Consider the following 21,484-nt stretch of genomic DNA (forward strand, 5'->3'; position numbering starts at 1 on the left):
TAAATAATTTGGCATTATTAGTTTATTTAAAATGAAAGTGATTTGGGGCATGATCATTCATTTAGTAAATATTTATTGTGTACTATGTGGCAGGAACTGTTTAGGAGAATACAGTAGAAAAAATTCGCTGCCCTAAAGAGTTCGTTATCTGGTGTATAAAAGTAGCTCTGTGCCCATAGTAGTCCTTTGAAATGTAGGTACTATTATGACTTGCAGTTTCAGCGGAGGAAACTGACAGTGGTTAGTCAGCCTGAAGCAAGTATGATGCTGTATGTTAACTACACTGGAATTTAAAAAAAAAGTGATGAGGCAGTCTGAGTCCATGGTCTGTACTTTTAACAGTAGACAGCTTTTCCATTTGTCTTCTGCATTCCTTTGGTAGATCTGTATAGAAACAGTAAATACACGTTCAGACAGATAAGAAAATAATACTGCCTGACAATACCAGGGTACAGTAAATCTACTTTGAAGGACCGACAACTGATTCTTTAACCTGCACAATAAATGTTGGTGATTAACGTAGTGCTCAGTTTTTAAAGAAAGCTGTTTTATGTGTTTGTACAATTTCCTGTGTTTATTACTCCTTAAACATGTCTCTCAAATTTATTCTGGATTTCTAATACCACAGAAAAGGTAGTTAAAAAACTCCGGTGGTTATGACGTTTATATGTGTACATAGGCAGAGGGTGGGGATCCTTTGCTGTACAAACTGTTCATGTATTCATGTGATACTTTGAAGGACGAGCATTACAGTTACGCTTTTTAGTTGTTAGAAATACATCTCAGATCTTGTTACAAATGGGACCCACTGAATGTCACCAAAGTGCTTCTTTGGAGCATTTAAGAAAAAATTTAAATACGTATAAAAATTCAGCATACTGTTTTAAAAGTTGAAGTTTCAGGTCAGCCTTTTCAAGAATGACCTAAACCGTTTCATGTAGTGAAATAAATCAGTGGGATTTTGACTAGGTAAGTACTTTTACTTAATTCATTGAGGCATTTGTTTTTCCTTCAGATCGATGCCTGGGCTCAGCTGAACTCCATTCCCGGTCAGTTTACCGGAAGTACGGGAGTGCAGGTTCTGACACAAGAGCAGTTGGCCAATACTGGTGCCCAAGCCTGGATTAAAAAGGTACACGACATCCGCATATATGAAAGTGGCCAAGTACAAAGTTAAGATTTTTTTAGAAAATGTGTTACTAAAAATGCACAAAGAGGCCAGTGACTTTAACCAAAATTCATGAGTAAATTTGCGCTGTGTGCATACTCAAGATGGACACTGAAGATGGACCTGATTTGTGAGACAATGGCAGATGGATAAATGGGGCTTAAGAGCTGCTCAGTTTATATCCTCAAGTTTTATTTCTGTGTTGCTGCCACTGGGATTTTGGGGGGTGGTTTTTAAAAACTGTTTTGAATGCTAACGGTGTATCTTAGGTGCTGTGCAGAATGTTCCACAGTTCCTGTTGGACTACTAATCTAATGATTTCAAAGCAGTGGTTCTCAAATTTTTTCTCATCATGGGATACTTTATTACAGGTGTATTTTTGGTGGATCACTGCCCCCAAGAGCCCTCTTCCCATCCCAGTTTTTCCACTTCTCTGTTCCTCTGTCCTCCTTTCCCCTTCCGTAGTGCCTGTGCCCTCTTGTAAGCACTCTTGGCCCTTCCTCATCCCTCTGGTGATCTCCAGTCCCCGATCCCAGTGGTTGTCCGCGGCCGGTTACAGCAAGTTGGTTGGGAGGCCCCAGGATTAGCTCTGCATGTGGTGATTTTGCCATGGGACTGGACAGCTGGGGAGGAGGGCTGGAGTGTGTGTGGGGGAGGGTGGGCAGTGCTGAAGGGGTGGTGACGCGGGTGGGGAGGGGACAGAGGATACTTCTCTGTGGACCACCATTTAGGCCCTGGTGGCCTCTGGTGATCCGCAGGCTCAATTTGAGAACCACTGATGTCATGAAAAAAACAGAGTAAGACCTAAATACAAGGGAGAGGACGGACGCCTCGTGCTGTGAAGATGTAGGTGCTCCTGGTTTCAGATTCCTGCAAGGAGACCTGTGCACTCCACCTACGGCTGCCTCATTGTTGGGGGAGTCTTAGGTGGTTATGAAGGGCTTTCTAAATGCCTTCTGGTGAAGGGATGTGGTTTGGTCGGATGGGTGATGGGAAATCTGTTTCAGGAGTACTGGCAGCATGGCAGTGCTGAACTGGGAGGCCGCGTGGTCTAAAGGATTGGGAAGGTTTCTTTATCCTGCTGTACTCCTGACTGCTTTTATGATCATGGGCAAGTAATTGGAATTTCAGTCTCCAAGTGTCATAAGAAGACAAGTTCTTATTACTGCTTCTCAGGGTGGTAATTAATAGCGTGATGGGCCTTAGCACCTATTGAAGAATGGCTGATTGCTAGGGAATGAACTGAATTTCGGCAAAAGGAGATTTTGGTTGCTTCAGAGCTTTTAATCTCATAATACTTCAATTTTGATAGCATTATCTCTAATGACCCTCTTATTAACAAATTAATATAAAACATATACCCTCAGTTTGTCTGTCATGGGGGGGAGATAGTTGCACATTATAATAAGTGTATGGTGGGCATATGGTCAGATTTATGGAAAATTTACAACTTGTTTATAATTTACTAGGGATCGGTATTAGAAAAAAGATGAAAATCTAGCAAAATATTTTAAATTTTGAGTTCATTTTGGACTTAACTGTATTACAGTGTTTAAAAGTAGTGATTTGTTTAGTACTTGAAAATGGCTCTCATCTCATTGGGAAGAATTACAGTTATACACCTATTTGAATACTTTTAAGTCTTTCATACTATTTAATCTTGAAGCTGAGTGCTCAGTATTTCACGAAGTTAAACTTGAAGCTTATATGGGCATTTAGACACATACAGATTAAATAGTCTTGTACGTTATTAGATAGAAACTTCTGAATGCTATTCCATTGCAAAATTTTGGACTTCATTTGGATAATGAACTTGATCCATAATGCTTATATAGTTCTAAAAATCACGTTAACATAACCTGCAAAAAATGAATCTCTTAAGGATTAAATTGGTTCCCCGCAGACTTTCCCTTAATTTTTTTTGGACTTCCAGTCTTCTAGGCAGTTGACAGGTTTTAAATAATTCACATCATGTTAAATGTTATGTAACTCATTTTGATAAATTAGGAGATTTGTTCATCAGAGAAGTTTCTAAAGAAGGCTGTGCTTTCAGAAAAACTACCATTTATATGTTTACAGAAGAACATTTGCTACTGATACAAAGGAGGGAACATTTATAAAAATGTGAAGTCATTAGCTGAAAATTTAACATCTTCACTGTCAAATACCACAAAATGTCTCTTTATTGCATTTAGAAAACTTTTTCAATGATCATACAGGTTTTCTTGCCTTGCTATTGCCCAGCACCCTCTTTTTTGTTAAAAACTCCACAGAATGACAACATTCTCCATATTCTTTTTAGTTTGTTACAGTATATTCTTAGATGAAAAAGAATGAAAAGTTTACCATTATTACTGTTTGTCAGTAAAACATTTTTAACTGGTAACTGACTTAAAAGAACCTTTCTTTTTTGGAATTGAGTGGTTGGAACAAGACCCGATGGGTATTGTTTGCTCTTACAGTTTCATTAGATTAAGCAGCTTTTTGGTGAACTGTGTACACACTGGGGTAAAGAAACATGAAGATAGTAGAGAATGGAAACTGAGTTGGAAGCCTGGGTTTTTTGGGGATTTGCATTATACTCTGCACAGTTGCCCTTTTTTTTAGGAGTGTTTCCTGGAAAAGAGGGGCGGATGAACCTGGAAGTAAGTAAAAGTCATTCTAGGTGTGTAGCAACAAGGCAGTCGATACCCAAGCATCAGCTAACTTTTCTCTTTATACATCAACACTGCATGGCCTGCACCAAATAAGGAACTGAACCAGGGGTATGTTTTTACCTCCACAGCTGCCTCCTTCCATCAGAGCACCTGGTTGAACTTAATGTCTAGTCACACGTCATTGGCATGCCTGCTCCCCAGCATAGAATTTACAAAGCTGGGGAAAAAACAAGATGATACAGTTTTACTACTGTGTGTAAAAACAAGATAATAAAACATTTAGTATTAACTTATCAATACAGGAAACGATTTATGCATACTCTTTCCAGAGCTACCAAAAGTTTTGACTCCCTCTGTTGATAAGTTAATGACTTTTGCTGTAGATTTGCTAGAAAATGTAAATCTAAAATTTAATAACAAGGGGAAGTAAAGCAGGATTTGGAGATGTTACAAATTTTTAAAAAATGGCCATAAACCTCAACAATAGAATTCGTTTGCTGATGTCCTTTAAAATAGAGGCATTGCCTGTTTATTTCTCAATGTGTGAAAACGACTGTTGACCATGCTAATGTAGATAGTTGTGCATCTTATGACATTAAGTGGTTTGCTGCTTTGATGGAAATTATGGTTCAGTGGGTTGGATACAAGAGAGATGACTGTTCACAGAATAACCTGTGAACTTTCACCCCTCTGTATGGAAACTTGTTTCAGGGCCAAATCCTTGTAGCTGTCTTCTTGCCCCGGTCAGTGCCAGCCCTACTATTCACAACACTGCTGCCACCGAGGCCTAGGTATGTAAACGCTTAAGGAGTTTTTTACAAGTCTTTTAACATCACGCTAGGTTTTAAAAGAATTCAGTTTCAGTTTGGTAGTAATGACAGGGTATTTTATGTGACTGTCCGTTTCTTACTGTGTAAATACAGAGATTTATCTTTTTTGCTTCATAGGGATTTTCTTAGTAAAATATTTATACTTGCTTTATGGTAGAATGGGGAAGAAAACTTGGGATGTTAACAGTATGCTTCTTCAGTGTCCAAACTATTTCTAAATGATTTCTGGGCTTTATTCATTAACTAGGTACACCTGGGACAATTAATATTATTGACTGTTTTAACATTGCCTTCTTTTTATTTTGCAAGCTAAGAAGAGATACCAGTGAACCTAAATAGTGGACGAAAACAGGAGTGTTCTAATTTTTTTTTTTTTTTTTTGGAGGGGGGCATGAGGGCCACTGTTTTAAACTGCCATTTATCTGCCTTATTTGACTTTGAAAATACTCTTATGTTAATGTGAAGTAATTAGAACATCCACACTACAGTATGTATATAAGTTATAGAAATTTTAATTGCTGTATCAGATCTAGAAAAATAAGATTTTTTTTTAAAGTTACACTGAGTTTATAGCCAAATTCTAACTGTGCAATGGGGACATTTTACCTTTCTTTCTTTGGATAGGATCAGTTCTTAAGAGCAGCCCCGGTAACTGGAGGAATGGGAGCCGTTTTGATGAGAAAAATGGGATGGAGAGAAGGAGAAGGATTAGGAAAAAACAAAGAAGGAAATAAGGAGCCTATCCTAGTTGATTTTAAGACAGACCGAAAAGGTAACACATTGTTTCGGGAATGTTGATTATGCCTCCTTTAATATTTAGAGTTTCATTACCATCCTATTTTATTATTTTTTTTAAATTTTCCTTTTTTTTTTTTTTAAGGTTTTATTTATTTATTTGACAGAGATCACAAGCAGGCACAGAGGTGGGGGAGAGAGGGAAAGGGAAGCAGGCTCCTGCTCAGCAGAGAGCCCGATGCGGGGCTGATCCCAGGACTCTGAGATCATGACCTGAGCCGAAGGCAGAGGCTTTAACCCACTGAACCACCCAGGTGCCCCATCCTGTTTTAAATTGAGCTCTATACCCAGTGTGGGCTTGAACTCACAACCCTGAGATCTTGAGTCCTACACTCTACCGACAGAGCCATCCAGGTGCCTCTTTAAAAAAAATTTTTTTCTTTTTCCCAAAGTAACCTTCCTATATTTTGATGTCTGTGATACTTAAGTGGGGCATATTTACGGCTGTTATGACATGAAAGTTCTGCCCATTTGTGGCAGCTTTTATGGATACGGATGGAGTCACTGATTGGAGCTAAAAGGTGGTCTTATATTAGTTGCTTAATATTACGGAAGTGTGCATAAATCAGTGTAATTGAAATTTCAACTAGATTTTAGTTTAGTAAATGGTATCCCCTTTTCTTTTTTCTTGACAGGGAACAAATACTTCATATACTTGTCTTTGTTTCTAGGTAGGATGTAGTTTTTACCTTTCTCAGATATTTTATCCCACATATTCTCATTTCCTATTAGAGTGCTGTTTTGTCTTCATTTTATATAAACCCTTTTGGCATGTCCCTTTCTTAAGCTCTAGTTGAGTTTTCTTGGGCTGGGGCTGGAGACAGTTGCTGACCGCAGCATCAGCTGTTCGTATTACCTTGTGCTTGGGGCACCTTGGGACTTTTGTCTTTACTAGTACTTTGCTACTCAGGTGGAGATCTGTCTACATAGCCTGCACACAGTTGCTAAGTATTAAAAATACACTCAGGGGGGTGGGCTGCTGGGTGTCTCAGTCCATTAAACATCTGACTCTTGGTTTCAGCTCAGGTCATGATGCTCAGGGTTGTGAGATCGAGCCCTGCATTAGGCTTTGCACTAGGTGTGGTGCCTGCTTGGGATTCTCTCCCTCCTCTGCTCTCTGCCCTCACATAAAAATATGTATATATGTACTTAGTGCTCATTGATGACCGCCAGTTGGTACCTTTTAAATAATACCTTCCTTTGGAAAAACGTCTTACATAGATGGGGCTGAGCTGTCAGCTTTGTGATTTTAATAGCTCGTATAAATCCTGATTTTTAAGAACTGGGAAGTTCAAAACTGGAATTAATTTTCTTTAACTTTGCAAACAGAAAGGTAAAGTTGAAGTTAATGTAGTTAAATTACTCTGTCCGTGAATTTGGAAACCAACCAGCTCGGACCAAATTGTGTCTTATAAAATGTTTTGCATCAGAATTTCTATATTGTCATCCAGAGAATACTGTGATATTCTGTGAACACTGTGATGCCATTTTTAAAATTTGAAATTGGTAGGATTTATCATCATGATTCTCAAAATAGGCTGGAAATAGCATGAGAGTCATCCTTGCTGTGGCATCAGTTCAAATTTTGGATCAAATTAGGAAAGGACATTGTACTGATACCACATTGGCATTGTCTTAATACAAGTTGAACACATTTTTTGTGTGTCCTAGAAGGTGACTGGTTGGAAGAGAACAGCTGTGAATGTGTCATGTAGCTACAGGGAACATCCTTTTTGGAATTGTGTTAACAGTGTTGGGTTTCGAGAAGCATAGTGACAAAATTAGTGAGGAACTGATTGAAAATTCCCAGGAAAGCATGGATGTTGGCTAGTAATACAGTGAAATCCCATTGGAAAGGGAGATTATGCAGTGAGACTGTCTTCTGTTCATATCATTTGATAAGTCAGAAAGTGGTTGTTTGCTGGGAAAAATACAGACCCATTTCTAGAGACACCCTCTTTTTTTAATTGTTCAGGGTGTGTGGCCTAAAATCCTCACTTTTTGGGGAACTTTAATTGGGCATTTTGTTTAATGGCATTGGAAGCCTTTAGAAATCACTTGTAGTAAATAGCCACTACTTTTTAAACTTAGAAAGAAACAGTCCTGGAGATGTTAAATATGGCACTATTCATATTCTAAGTTTCTGTGTTCTCTGAACATTTGATTTTTTTTCCCAATTTCTAGTATCAAGGTATATGAACATGATGTATATGTTTATATATTGAAACATAGGGAAACAAGTCAAATTACATAAAAATTAAGGGTAGTGGGAGTTGAATATTTTATTGGAAGGCATAGGTTGTGATTCACGTTCCTAGAATCATTGTATAAGTTTAAAATGATGCTTTGGAGTTTATTCAGTGAACATTGGCTTTTTATTTTAAAGGTCTCGTTGCAGTAGGAGAAAGAGCACAAAAGCGGTCCGGAAACTTCTCTGCTGCAATGAAAGATCTGTCAGGTGAGAGCACATTTTAATTTCCTCTTGTCCCATCCCCCACCTTGAATTCCTAATTCGTTACCACAGAGAGTGAAAATTAATGGCTTTTTTCCCCTCTGTAGGCAAACATCCTGTGTCTGCTTTGATGGAAATCTGTAATAAGAGAAGGTGGCAACCACCAGAATTTCTCTTGGTCCATGATAGTGGCCCTGATCATCGCAAACATTTTCTCTTTAGGGTAAATATGAATTTCTGCATTATGTACCCTTATTAATTTGATGCCTAGAGGGTGAGGGATAAGCATTGTATGGTCACAGGATTGATACATTGTGGGTTGGGAGTGAAGATGTATGTGTGGGCAGAAGTGATAGGGATTTGGGATTTTAAAATAAGTATACTTTAACATGACCTGTTAATACCCTATTTTTCAAAAATGATGGAGGGAAAAAGATGGGCAAATCTGGTGGATCATTTGTTGACATTTTCTAATGGAACATGGAGAATTAATTTTAATAGTTTTATCAGGGTTTTTCTCCATTCCCTACCTCTCCCCCAACCCCGCCCTCCCATTTGGAGACCTGCTTTTAATTTGCAGTCCCTTTTCCCAAATGATTTGCTTTTTCTGGGTTGAAATTAATTTGACTTACACAGTGTGGGTGTTATATTTTGGTAAATTATTTTTCTAGCATTTAGTGAAAAAATACAAAGCTAATAGATATTAAAGTTTGATGCTGTTCTTATTGTATGTTTTTCTTGAATAGGTATTGAGAAATGGAAGCCCTTACCAGCCCAATTGTATGTTTTTCTTGAATAGGTATTGATAAATGGAAGCGCTTACCAGCCCAGCTTTGCCAGCCCTAATAAGAAGCATGCTAAAGCCACAGCAGCTACTGTGGTTCTTCAAGCAATGGGCCTTGTACCAAAGGACCTCATGGCTAATGCCACTTGCTTCAGGAGTGCCTCACGTAGATAGATTGAGGTTTTATATTAATCATTTCAGATAATTTTACTCTGCATCAAAATGTATTTCCTCTTTAATGTTGTAAATATTTGGCAATTTAAGACATTGTGTAAAAAGCAATCTGTACAAACATCTCCAGGCTTTGATTTTTGTACCATGGAAATTGTATTTAACCATACAGGGTTTTGGTATGTTTATATTGTTTACCTTAGTGATGTATTTGTTTAAGTGGCTAACATCCAAACGATTGTTTGAAGGCATCCGTAATCTTCAGTGTGGAATGTTAAATAACGCTTTTATACTGTATTTTGTACTATGATGTAACCTCCCTTCCTTATGGCTAGGCTGCTGTTAACACTTGCCTGTAATCAGTGAAGGGCTGTGCACCTTGTACTAGTTCACAATGGGTTCTGCTGGACAGATACTGGGCCAGTGTTATTGAGGTAATTAAGCAAGATCTGTTCCACAGGGCTAATGCCACCATCTCCCCTTAAAATTTTGTAGAGGTTATAAACAGAAAGTGGTATGTTGTGTGATGATCTGCACTAAGTCCTGCATTCCCATCAAAGCCACCTGGGCCATGAGAAGGGAGTCAAAATGAAGTCTGATTAGAATTCTACTGCAGAGGCCAAGTACATTTAGTATGGCATTGAGTTGTGATATAGTTTTACTTTGATGTGCATTTTGAATTTCAGCTACACCTAGATAGACGTTAAATGATAATTAAAATGCTGTAACCAACTTACCTAATAAAATCGGCACCCAGCCACTATTTTGTTGACTATGAGAAAGTTTTAAGTTTATGTTAATTTTTAGGGTCTGATAGAATATTTCATGTGTATTACAGTGGTATTCATAATGCTATGTCTCTAAACTTTATTTTCAAAAGCTTAAGGCCCAAATATAAACTTCTCTGGAATAAATGTGGTGTTTTATTTTCTGGATCATAAAGTGAACACATACTTCTTCACTGAATACTGTTATTTCTTTACCCAATGCTTTTGATTTCTAAGTACTTTTATTTTTAAGAAAATCTGAATTACACACACACACATACACACACGCACGCATGCACACACCCCTACAGGAGCAATAAATACTACTTTACCATGACAGCTGAGCATACATTACAATTATTAACACTATTCTGTGGGGAATACAAAATACCTTATCTGACTTAACATGCATTAAAAAACCAAATTTAATATCTTTGAGAAGAGAATAATTATAAATCAGAAGGAAAGCAGCAACTAAGAGACACATCAACAATCATCAGCTCAACAGGTATGGTCTACATTTGTTTTCTATCTTTATAAAAAGAACCTGCCTATAATTGCAGGTGATTTATCAAATATAGTTTTGCCCTGATGCCATCAGTCATAATGCCAGGAGATAACAGTAATTTAGCTTCAGTTCCCATTTGCAAGGAAAATCTGACATTCATGACATCAGTTTTCTACTCCGTTTATAAATTAGGTTGAAAGTCTGGAAGTCTCAAGTTACTGATGTTTCTAAGAAGTTGGGGGTTATCTTCATATCTGAACGAGCTAATCAGAATAGTAAAAATGCTGATTTAAAATCTTAATCCTCTGTTTAACTCATGTAATAAAGTAAAAGATTAATGTTTATAAACATTTGAATATTTTAAAGATCGTTCTATTCCTTTAACTTCCAAAATGAACTTTAGAGCCAAAGGGATAACAATCTTGAATTTCCTTGCTAGAAGGCTTTTTTCCTCAAAGATTCCTTTTAGGCTTACTTTGATGTTCAGGATCTCCAATTATAAACGTAGTCACTCATTTCCACATGTCGTAAAGATGATTTTCCCAGTATTGGTGTTCGACTAAGTTGGTCCAGAGTCTTACGATGCAACCCACAGTTAGCGAGCTCCTCAAGAACAGTCTCCTGTGGAAATTTGTACTCAGGTCAGTTAGAAAGCACATCACTCTTTGGACACTCAGACTTCACTCTTGGGACTCCACCCGACGTGGGGCTTGAATTCACGACCCTGGCAAGTGCTGCATGCTCTTCCGGCTAAACCAGCTAGTTCCCCTTTAGATTTTAAAGTAGGCTCCGTGCCCAGTGTGGGGCTTTTGAGTAATTAGGATTGATAACGCTGAACAGTACAGGTTAATAAACTGGTGGTATGGGTTGCATGCTCTACCAGCTGAGTCAGCCTGGCACCCCTGCACACTCCGATTTTAGTCATTTCCATGGAACTTTGAAAAACAACTGCCTTACTTATTTGTTCATAGATAAAGGCAGTTCATTATCAATAGACATGAACCCTAAAAGTTTTCCAGCATCCACAAATAATTTTGGTTACTCTTAGAAGTCTGGCAAATGATAAAAGCATGAGGCAATTTTAAAGGTCTTAATTATAACCTGTAAATAAAAACTATGACGAAAATTGCAGGCAAATACTAAATATCTGTAGTTGTTTATAATGAAAGAATCAGGTACTATAAAGTTCCAGATCTGAGGTGGCCATGAACACATAACTTGCCTTTTCTTTGTGTTGGGGAAGTTCTAGTCATGTTGAGTACAATCTAAATTCCTAACATCTACCTCAAAAAAACCAATCTTACCCCTTCATCTTAGTAATTAGGATTGATAAAGTTACAATTAGTGCAGTTTAACACCCTAAGACACAAGTTTGGCTTATAGTAACTCACTTCTTCCATCTGAGGAAACTAGCTACGATGAAATGCTTACAGCTGTTTACTATGTTCTTGTCCTTAAGATTTTATTTATCAGAGAGGGAGGGAGCATGCGCATTAAGCAGGGGGAACGGCAGGCAGAGGAGGCAGAGGGAGAAGCCGGCTCCCTGGCGAGCGAGGAGCCCAATGTGGGGCACGATCACAGGGCCTTGGGCTCATGACCTGAGCTGCTTAACCCACTGAGCCCCGCAGGCGTCCCTACAGCAGTCTCCTTACCTTACCCGGTCCTTCCTTCACTGACGGGCAGGCGTTAAATACAGCAGTTGGCTCATGTGTATACAGTCCAGCAGAAAATGACCCCTTTTGTGCAGACTGGAGTAGCATGGTTACAGAATGCAGACAGTGAGGCATGACGGGACCTGTGATCTCCAAACTAAACTGGTCTTTGTATCCAGAAAGAGCTTGTGTCTTCACATTGACACTTCGTGCCTTCAAGAAAATTTAAAGAAAAATTGACGGTCACCATCTCTCAAGCTTTTGTCCCTAGCCAAAGACTTGTTCAATAACTTCATGTGGGTTTTCCTCTCTACTAACCAATGATGGACTGAAGAAGGTAGAGCAGAGGCAAGAGTCCATGGTGTTGTAATAGCACTGTATGGTGACGGCAGCTACTACACATGACTGTAGCATAAAGTAGCTCACAAGACATCAAAAGAATGCTATAGGAGGAAAAATGTTAATTCTCCATCTGTAACGCACCTCCAAATTATGACTCAGTGTAAGCATGTTCTAAAGAATATAACTTTTCATGTGGTATCCTGACTTAGTAATACACTTGTCTTATTAAGAAAAAATTTTTTGAAGATTTTTATTTGAGAGAGAGCACAGAGGGGGAGAGAGGGAGAAGCAGGCTCCCCGCTGAGCAGAGAGCCCAATGCGGGGCTCGATCCCAGGACCCTGAGATCATGACCTGAGCCGAAGGCAGAGGCTTAACCAACCTGAGCCACCCAGGTGCCCTCAAAAAATTTTTTTCAAAGTAGGATTCATACCCAGCATGGAGCCCAGTTTGGGGCTTAAACTTAATGACCCTGAGATCAAGACCCGAGCTAAGAGAGGTTTAACCACTGAGCCACCCAGGTTCCCCCATAAATTTTTTTTTAATGGAGGGCACCCGGGTGGCTCACATGGTCAAGCATCTGCCTTTGGCTCAGGCCACGATTCCGGGGTTCTGGGAGAAGTCCCACATCAGACTCCCTGCTCAGTGGGAAGCCTGCTTCTCCCTCTGCTTCTCCCTCTCAATTTGTCCCTCATGAATAAATAAATAAAATCTTAAAATTTTTTTAGTGGAAATATAGTTGACACACAATGTTAACATAGGTTTCAGGGGTCCAATGGTGATTCTACAACTGTATCCATTCTGCTGTGCTCTCAAGTGTAGCTCCCACCTGTCGCTAGACAGTGCTGTCACAGCACCGCTGACTATGCTCCGATGCGGTGACTTTCATTCCCGACTTCCTCTATTCCCTAACTGGAAGCACGTACCTCCTCCCACTCCCCCTCACTCCCATTCCAGTTCAGTAACATAATTTCAATGCAGAATACTGGGCAAATAGAAGAATAAATTCTATTTTTTAAAAGTAAATAAAAATTCTACTGCTAATAACATTCACTATACCTTTTGTATTTACAAGCATAATTTTTTTCAGTACTGTAGATATATAGCTGTTCTTTTCACTTATCCATGATTCAAGTTTTGAGATTAATAATTTAACAACCTCGGCTAGGATCTTTACTGGTTAAGAAATGAGACAAAATGAGATCGAGCAACTTTTCCATATGGCAAAATGCTTTTGTTGCCAATCATATTTATTCAGTCAGAAAAAATTATTTTCATCTAATTCAAATAAAACATTTCTGTAATAACCATATTTTGATCTCATTTCTTTGATACATCTTTATAAATGAATGATTTTTTTCACTGGGAGGAAAGCAAAGACACAATCTGTACCATAAAAAATGGCAGGAGTTATTAAAAATGAAGACTTTGATTTATTCTTAAAAGGCTAATTTATGAGGATCAGTGATTTATTCCCCCCTTTTCATTACCTTAAGCATTTGCATCGTGGCACCTCGGAAAGCTACAGGCGATAAGAGGGTTGGTGGAAGTCCTGCCTGTGGACCTGAGCTGGCAATTAAACTCTTAGAATTGATCAAAAAATTCAGCAGCGTCAGGGTATTCGTTCCCTTCACCAACACAACGGACTCCGGTCTGTGGTCCATTTGCACTTCATGTTTCTCTTTACATCTGAAGAGGACCATCAAGGAACTTGCAAATTTAAATCCCATAACCAATGGGGAAAAAACCTTGATTCTGAATCACTTCGGACCCTTTCTTCCCATTCCGAACTGGAAATGCTCTCGCCACCCAACTCTGCTGCCATTATAACTCAGTGGTTTAAATCAAAATGATTTCTCTTTGGCCATGTGAATTTGCTAGAAGTGGACACCTCACAAAAAGTAATTTCTTCTCTAGTCAAAAAAAAACCAAAAACACCAACCATGCTCTCCATGGAATTTCATTTTTTAAAAAAATAGTAGTAATTGTTCATGGTTTACTGGTACTGAGGGAGTTTGTTATTTAGTGTCGTGCTGGAAAATTAGTTTAAATATGATCTTAAGGTAATTTAAGATTATAGTCAAAGAAAGCTGTCCGTCACTATTACAAAAGTAGCTCACTAACGGAATTAAATGGAAACCAACTGCAGTTAACATAACAAAGGATACAGCTTGATAGAGAGCACATCTGGTTTTTTAATTTTATCTTGCACACCCATCTCTTCCAGCCAGGAAAAACTTTCATCTTCATCCTCGTCACTGATTACTTGTTCCCTAGAAAATTGTTACAGTTAAGAGTTTCCAGTTCATAAAACGGTTCCCTCTACAAAACAACTCTACCAAGTCCGTAAGTCCTTAGGTGACACAAAAGATGATTTTAATCACATACTCTCCCTGTCCCAGGCTGGTCCCAGGTGCCTTCTTCTCATGGCCATTTTCTTTTATTAACGGCAGAGAAAATTCAATACCTACGTGAGAAAAGAAGAATATAACTGAGTTTTCTTTAATATAATCTTTTTTTTTTTTAAAAGATTTTATTTATTTATTTGACAGACAGAGATCACAAGTAGGCAGAGGCAGGCTGAAAGAGAGAGAGGAAGAAGCAGGCTCCCTGCCGAGCAGAGAGCCTGATGCGGGACTCGATCCCAGGACCCTGGGATCATGACCTGAGCCGAAGGCAGCGGCTTAACCCACTGAGCCACCCAGGCGCCCTCTTTAATATAATCTTAAAGAACTTAACAGGTATGCCCTACTTTTACAGAGTATGAAATCTAAAGATCTGAGCTTTTACCCTTGATCTATTAAGGGACTAGCTTTCAAGCTTTCTTGACACTAGCCCAACACACACACACACACACACACACACACACACACACACACACACACACACCCTCTTTTCAAACAAAAGGTTCAGGAAACAATACACACTCTCACTGCATGTGGTAAGGTACTCTTTCGTAAAGTACTGACTGAACCTACTAAATAGATTCCATGATCATTAATGGTTGACCCAGTTGCAAAACTGTTACTAAAAGGGGGTGGGTAATTTGTACTATCAAGGAATTTCTAGAGGAACATATTCAGATGGGAACTTCCCAGGTTAACACGTGGTGGTCAGATCAGAGAAGGGAATACCACTAACTTTTTTTTTTTTTTTTTAAAGATTTTATTTATTTATTTGACAGAGAGAGATCACAAGTAGGCAGAGAGGCAGGCAGAGAGAGAGAGAGGAGGAAGCAGGCTCCCTGCTGAGCAGAGAGCCCGATTCGGGACTCGATCCCAGGACTCTGAGATCATGACCTGAGCCGAAGGCAGCGGCTTAACCCACTGAGCCACCCAGGCACCCGGAATACCACTAACTTAAAGCTATGCATTGGGGACAGCTTAAAGCACTGCTGGGGAAAAAAAATCAGAAATAAAGATGGTTCTGTAGGTAAGATTGATAAAAGACCATTCAACTGGCAAAAAGACAATTCACATTTTAGCTTTTAAGGAAAGTAATTAAGATACAGTGTGGTATTCTCATTTTAAGCCAATGGTTTTACCTTCATTTTTCATAGCTTCTCTTATGCCTCTAGTTGTAGGAGATATGAGAGCTGTGATGACATCATTTCCTGCTAATCCTGCTGCGCGGAACAGGATGGTAAACTGGTATGTACAAACGTAGAAATATGGACAAAGTTTTGTCTTCAGCAGATTATAAAGAGAAGTGAAGCTCACAGACCTATGAAGCAGCAAAATTTAGATTTTTAAAATGTATTTAGCTTAGCATCTAAAATTCAGTTTTATATCATTCGGTTTGATACATGATTGAAAACATAATACATTTATTACTGAAAATGGTTCGAATTTTTGCCACTACATATATAACTTGGTTTTTACAGGACTCAGATCGGTCATGGGACTCACTGATGACTTCTAAATACTTTAACCAATCGTGTTTACTGCTTAATCACTAAATGTTTTTTCTTTAAATAAAACACAATTGCTAATTGGTTGCTGATCTTTCTCTGAGCAGCTTCTGCTGATGAGAAAGGAAGCAGCCACTGAGAATAACATAAAAGAAAATCTGTATATGCTTATGGAACACTTACACATACTTCCACAACTGCACGAAGAGTGAATAAGAGTTTTAAAAAAATTAATTAATTTAAACATTCGTTATTAACAGCTTAGAAAAAAATAATTCAAAAGGACACAGAGATCATTTTACTACTACACATTTCCACATCACAAATAAGGAGAGAACACTGGTAAAATGAAAATTCACTTTTGGATGCACCAGTTTTTAATCTTACCAGTCTCTCGGGGTGCCTGGGTGGCTCAGTGGGTTAAGCCTCTGCCTTCGGCTTGGGTCATGGTCTCAGGGTCCTGGGATGGAGTCCCGCATCAGGTTCTCTGCTCAGCGGGGAGCACTGCTTCCCCCTCTCTCCCTGCCTGCCTCTCTGCCTACTTATGATCTCTCTTCTCAAATAAATAAATAAAATCTTTAAAAAACAAAACAAAACAAACAACTGCCTGAAAAACGACAAAAAAAAAAAAAATCTTACCAGTCACTCATTAGAACGTGTTGCAAGGTTTCATCATTTGCCCAAGGGCTTATCTTTCCAGCCATTTTTCTATCAGCTCCGATGCGAGGGAACAGCGGTAGCCAAGGAAAGGCAGGGTGAAGCCAATAGATAAGACTCTGCTGGAAGGCACAACGGAGCTCAGTGGAGACTTTGGGATCCTAAAATCCAGAGATGATATTGGACAGCTTTGGGCACATTAGAAGTAGACGATTTCATTAAAAAGCATCGATATGCCACTAATTCTCAGAATCTTTACTGTTTCTTATGGGAAAGTATTAATAGCGGTTACAGCGCCTAAAAGGTGGTTTATTCTTGCCTGTGCTTCTTGACTGTTAAAACGTATCAGAATGAAGACTTAAATACAGCGGGGAACGTTCCCTGGGCTCAGCACTGCCTGCCGCCTGCTACCAAGGAGGATTGTGGGGATTTATGCTGCAGTAGGCGATACTATGTTCCGCCGCGCTCCCCTCACAACTGTTCCAACAGCAGCCAGTACAAATGGGGAACACGAACCCCAAATCCTCCAGATCTATTTATTAACAAAGCCGTACCAAGGCCTCTTTGAGGTAATCCCTTTTCATCTAGTTTGAGCTGATGGGCTGCTTGGGAGGCGAGCAATTCCATTTCTCCAAAACCATTCTAGAACTCATGACCTCCACTGCAGTATTTACAACACACTATCAACCCCGAAGCAAGAACTAGTATACAGAAAAAAAAAGAACACATGCCGTATCAGCAAAGCAGCGGAATAACCAATCTGCCTTTGCAATCCTACTCAATTGCTTTCCATTTCTTTCCCGTAGATTATCTTGCTTAAAAGACCTTAAAAAAGAATGGCTTAGTTCAAACAATTCCTACCCAACCCATTAACTAATTCTCAGGACAGGTCCCTAAATTTAATGGGCAGTTACTGAATCTGACAGAAAAAACTGCATGAAAGCACCATTTAGGAAATACAAAATTTCCCAAGTCTTTGTGTCTCTAAATGTCAGAAGAACTTAATAGAAGGAAGTATCTGTGCCATTTTGCAGAGAAGCACGTTTTACAACTAATTTGTTCCTTTAACACTTATCTGTTTTCTCAGAATTACCTGTATACTTTGAGGCAAAGTAACTTCTGTTCCCCTACAATGTTGGATGACACCCTGAGCTTCTTCCTGGGCTTTCAAATGATCTGCCCAGGTAAAGGGTTGAGAAGAGGTGAAAAGGAGTCGAGTTTTAATACTCCAGTCCACAGGTAACTCGGTACTTTCTGAGGATGGAGTATCAGATTCGGAGAACGATACTTGCGGAGTCTTTTAGAAAACAGAGAACACAAAAATTAGTGGAGTACCAAAACCAAACCAACGAACCAACCCACCCACCTCAAAACCCCTTTGATTTATTTATTTATTTTTAAAAAGATTTTATTTATTTAATTAACAGAGATCACAAGTAGGCAGAGAGGCAGGCAGAGAGAGAGAGAAAGGAGGAAGCAGGCTCCCTGCTGAGCAGAGAACCTGATGCGGGACTCGATCCCAAGACCCTGAGATCATGACCTGAGCCGAAGGCAGTGGTTTAACCCACCGAGCCACCCAGGCGCCCCCCAAAACCCTTTTAATCTACAGATTTGATCAACCAGCACGATCACAGAAATGTCAAAATTTTATAAACTCTGTAAGTAACACTTAAAACACACTACACACTATGAAACACTCTAGAAAGAGTTACTCAACTGTGGTTTCGGACAGTGGTTTTCTCTGAGAAGCGGGGATTTATTGTTATGGGTGGTATTGGTGGAGGGGCACATTTTACCTGTCAGTTTATATATAGTTCTACATAGTTCAGTTACAAGAGGCATGTACTATTCCCATGATCATAATTAAAAAAGAAATCAAAATCTATTATTGATTTTGCTGTCAAAGCAAAAACCGGATTCCAAGTGTTTCATTATTTTTTAAAAGATTTATTTCTTTATTTCAGTGGGGGAGGAGCAGAGGGAGAAAGAAAGAACCTCCAGCAGACTGGGCAGGGAGCCTAACTCTGGCTCTTGCAACCCTGAGATCATGACCTGAACCGAAATTAGGAGTCAAACACATAACGGACTGAGCCATAGGAGGGCCCCTCCAGTGTTTTCAAAAGTACCTTTTAAGCCTCTAAAACTCGAGCCAGGGCTAAGCAGCTCCTGCAGGGAAGAGTAAGAACTCAGGCAGGGCTCTTAAGAGGCCATATGTAACAAGCATTTCCTGATTTTAAAATTTCCTTCTAGACTGTTTTGCTGTCTTTTCAAGGCAATTTTCGCCACTTTACAATGATTCTTTGAGGTGACATCACATAAAAATAACAGGTAAGGGGGAACTATTTCTTTCTTTTTTTAAAGATTTTATTTATTTATTTGAGACAGCGAGAGAGCGAGCGAGCGAGTTAGCACACAAACAGGGGGAGCGTAAGAGGGAGAAGGAGGCTCCCCGCTGAGCAGGGAGCCCAGGACCCTGGGGGAATTATTTCTAAAAGACCCCATCTATTTCCGTGAAAGGGAAAGTGGGTCTTAGCTCTTGTCGCCTGCTCCTATTAGGTCAAACTCTATCTGTTAAACCATCACAACAGGAAAATCCGCGGATTGTATCAAGAGATCGAGCGTGTGTTGTGGTGGTGTCAGCAAGGTTCCGCGACATGCCACAACCTGCGGAGGTCATCTGGGGATCGAGTCTGAAGATTCAGTTAAGGACAAAGTTCAAACAGCAGCGGAGCGTGGACTGATGAGCTGGAGCTGTCACCGGTCACACAGAAACAGTGTCAGAACAGCTGGAACAGGGGAACCTGTATCTACACCAACCCTGGCGTCGGTACCACGAGAAACACCATTTTTACATCGTATAAACTCCACGCCGGTGCCGATGCCATCTTGACAGCCCTGGCACAGATGATCACTCAGCACTCCCGGCAAAGCGATCTTGCAAGTAAATGTTTCTGAGAGGTATGGATTTAGATTGTAAGAGTATACATTCTAATAACATTTACAAACTATTACCTGGAGTAATTCGGCAACGGTTGTTCTTTCAGGAAACTTCTCTTCCCAGAGCAAATCATTTTCCTGATTAGAATCTAAAAACTGAGGGGGGAAAACAACGGTTCTTTTCAGTCCTAAGTGATGCTGGAGTTCGCGTGAACACGGACAGAGCCTCGCCGGGCACACGAGTTCCTCCGCGAAGGCAAGTGCAGGAATTCACATGCAAATCACTAGCTCAGGGTTTCAGTCCGAACTTTACTGTCAAAATGGCGTGGTGGTGGGGGGGGGGGGGCGGGGATACGTGCGCCTAATAACTGATGTAGATATCTCAAAAGTTTCAAAAGGCTCTGGGGTAAGAAAAGGGCTAGGAAATTCGGACTCCAGGACTCCCGAGCATTCCTCTTTCTCCAGGATATTTTCGACCGCGGGAGAAGGGAGGGTCTCCTGTAACCTTCCCACTGAGCAGCGGCCCTCCTGGAGGAGTCGCTCCGGGATTTTTCGAGCCGTCTTCCCACTGACCTCTAACCCTCAGGGGCCCAAGCCCGGCAGGACCGCGGGGGGCGCGCCCCAGGGCCCTGCGCTTCCCTCAGGGCGGGCGGCCGGAGCGCTCGCGGGGCGCGCTCCACACAAAGCCCAGCTTCCAGAGCGGCCTCTCCCAAGGCTCAGGGCCCCTCGACCGCGGCGCCTGCCGCCCTCCGCGCCCATTTCCCCTCGACCGCGACAACTTGCCCGGATTTCACAGCGAATCCCCGCACTATGAGAGCCCCTCGCCGGCCAGGCCCGGCACACTCACCGGGCCCTCCGCCTCCTGCGGGCCGCGGGGCTGCCCGTCGGGGGGCTCCGCGGCGGCCGGCGGCCGGTTGTCCAGGCGGGCGAACGGGTTCCTGCGGGTCGCGGCCGGGCCGCCGCCGCCTCTGCCCGCCGCCGCCGCCGCCGGGAAGGGGCGGAGGAGCAGCCCGGCCGCCAGAGCGGCGCGGCGCGGCGCCGGCTCGGGCTGCTCCCCGGGTGAGGCGGCCGCCCCGCGGCTCCGGACCCGTTTTCGTCGGAGCCGCAAAGTCTCGGGGGGCTTCTTGAAATTGGGCGAGTAGCCAGGCACCGAAAGGGCCATAACGCGCGGCTCACGCAGAGGGGCCGGCCGGCCTCCCCGCCGGCGCTTCCCGCGCGCGCCGGCCCCGCCCCCGACGTGGCCCCACCCCCGAGGCGCGGCAGAGCGCGAGCGACGTCGGCCGCCCGCGAGGCTCCACCCCCATGCCTTGGTTGGGTCTGGTCCCCTCCGCTCCCCGGCGCTCCGGCTGGGTCCTTGGCTGCAGTTGGGTCGCGGGAGCCGAGAGGCCCCGGGTCCGGGGCACCGACGGGCACTCCCCTATCTGGCACCGAAATAACTGACACGCCATTTAAATCTGCAGCAGAGATGTAATGGGCCCAGAACATGGCGCTTGGATGAAAAGGAGACGTCACACTTGAGCTGCAGCTTCTTAGGTTTACAGAGGGCAGCGGCGACGTCTAGAGCTGGCGAGAGCGCCCTGCGCCTCCCTGCCCCTGGCCGAAGAAAATAGAGAACCCCGGCAGGCATCAGCAAGTGCAGCCTCCTAGCCCCTGCCACGCATGGCCACAGCAGCCCCCAGTCGCCTCCACCCCGCACACGCTGCAGCTGCCGCCGGCAAGTTACGGTGCTGGTCCTGTTTGATCCCGAGGAAACCCTGAAATAAATGAGTGCTTGAAAAATTTTTAAAGTGTCTATGGACTAGATCCTTTGAGACTTGAAAATAAACTCAAATGATTCAATTACGACAGCAAAGGCT

The 21,484-nt window shown here is 41.5% G+C and overlaps 2 protein-coding genes across 8 annotated transcripts in view; one reads left to right on the forward strand and one right to left on the reverse strand.

Annotated features, from left to right (window-relative positions):
- The window catches only part of SON (SON DNA and RNA binding protein), a 32,081-nt gene extending 23,117 nt beyond the window's left edge, over positions 1–8,964 (forward strand). Inside the window, exons 8-12 of one of the 3 annotated variants that reach the window (XM_059164629.1) lie at positions 1,016–1,132; positions 5,280–5,427; positions 7,837–7,908; positions 8,010–8,125; positions 8,702–8,964. In XM_059164629.1, coding sequence (XP_059020612.1) covers positions 1,016–1,132; positions 5,280–5,427; positions 7,837–7,908; positions 8,010–8,125; positions 8,702–8,860 — 612 coding nt within the window. In that variant the 3' untranslated portion in view covers positions 8,861–8,964. Of the gene's footprint in view, positions 1–1,015; positions 1,133–4,536; positions 4,617–5,279; positions 5,428–7,836; positions 7,909–8,009; positions 8,126–8,648 lie in introns of those variants that run through there. The other 2 variants (XM_059164630.1, XM_059164631.1) reach the window with 2 other exon arrangements.
- Positions 5–21,400, reverse strand: DONSON (DNA replication fork stabilization factor DONSON). 5 transcript variants are annotated; one of them, XR_009351203.1, is made up of 12 exons: positions 20,476–21,400; positions 19,704–19,784; positions 17,785–17,988; positions 16,674–16,852; positions 15,669–15,847; positions 14,513–14,591; positions 14,293–14,397; positions 13,615–13,813; positions 11,785–11,997; positions 10,608–10,753; positions 3,946–4,042; positions 5–384 (listed from the first exon to the last, which is right to left on the reverse strand). XR_009351203.1 is itself a non-coding variant. In XM_059164641.1 (11 exons), exons 1-10 carry the CDS (start codon positions 20,788–20,790, stop codon positions 10,616–10,618), a joined length of 1,692 nt encoding a protein of 563 aa, XP_059020624.1. In that variant the 5' UTR covers positions 20,791–21,400; the 3' UTR covers positions 5–384; positions 10,608–10,615. The 5 variants fall into 5 exon arrangements, 3 of the variants coding, with proteins under 3 accessions (XP_059020624.1, XP_059020623.1, XP_059020622.1); XM_059164641.1 differs by lacking the exon at positions 3,946–4,042; XM_059164640.1 differs by lacking the exon at positions 5–384 and having other exon boundaries at positions 3,334–4,042.
- Positions 21,401–21,484: the final 84 nt, after the last annotated feature.

Source organism: Mustela lutreola, chromosome 2 (assembly GCF_030435805.1).
Source record: "Mustela lutreola isolate mMusLut2 chromosome 2, mMusLut2.pri, whole genome shotgun sequence".
Lineage (NCBI taxonomy): Eukaryota > Metazoa > Chordata > Mammalia > Carnivora > Mustelidae > Mustela > Mustela lutreola.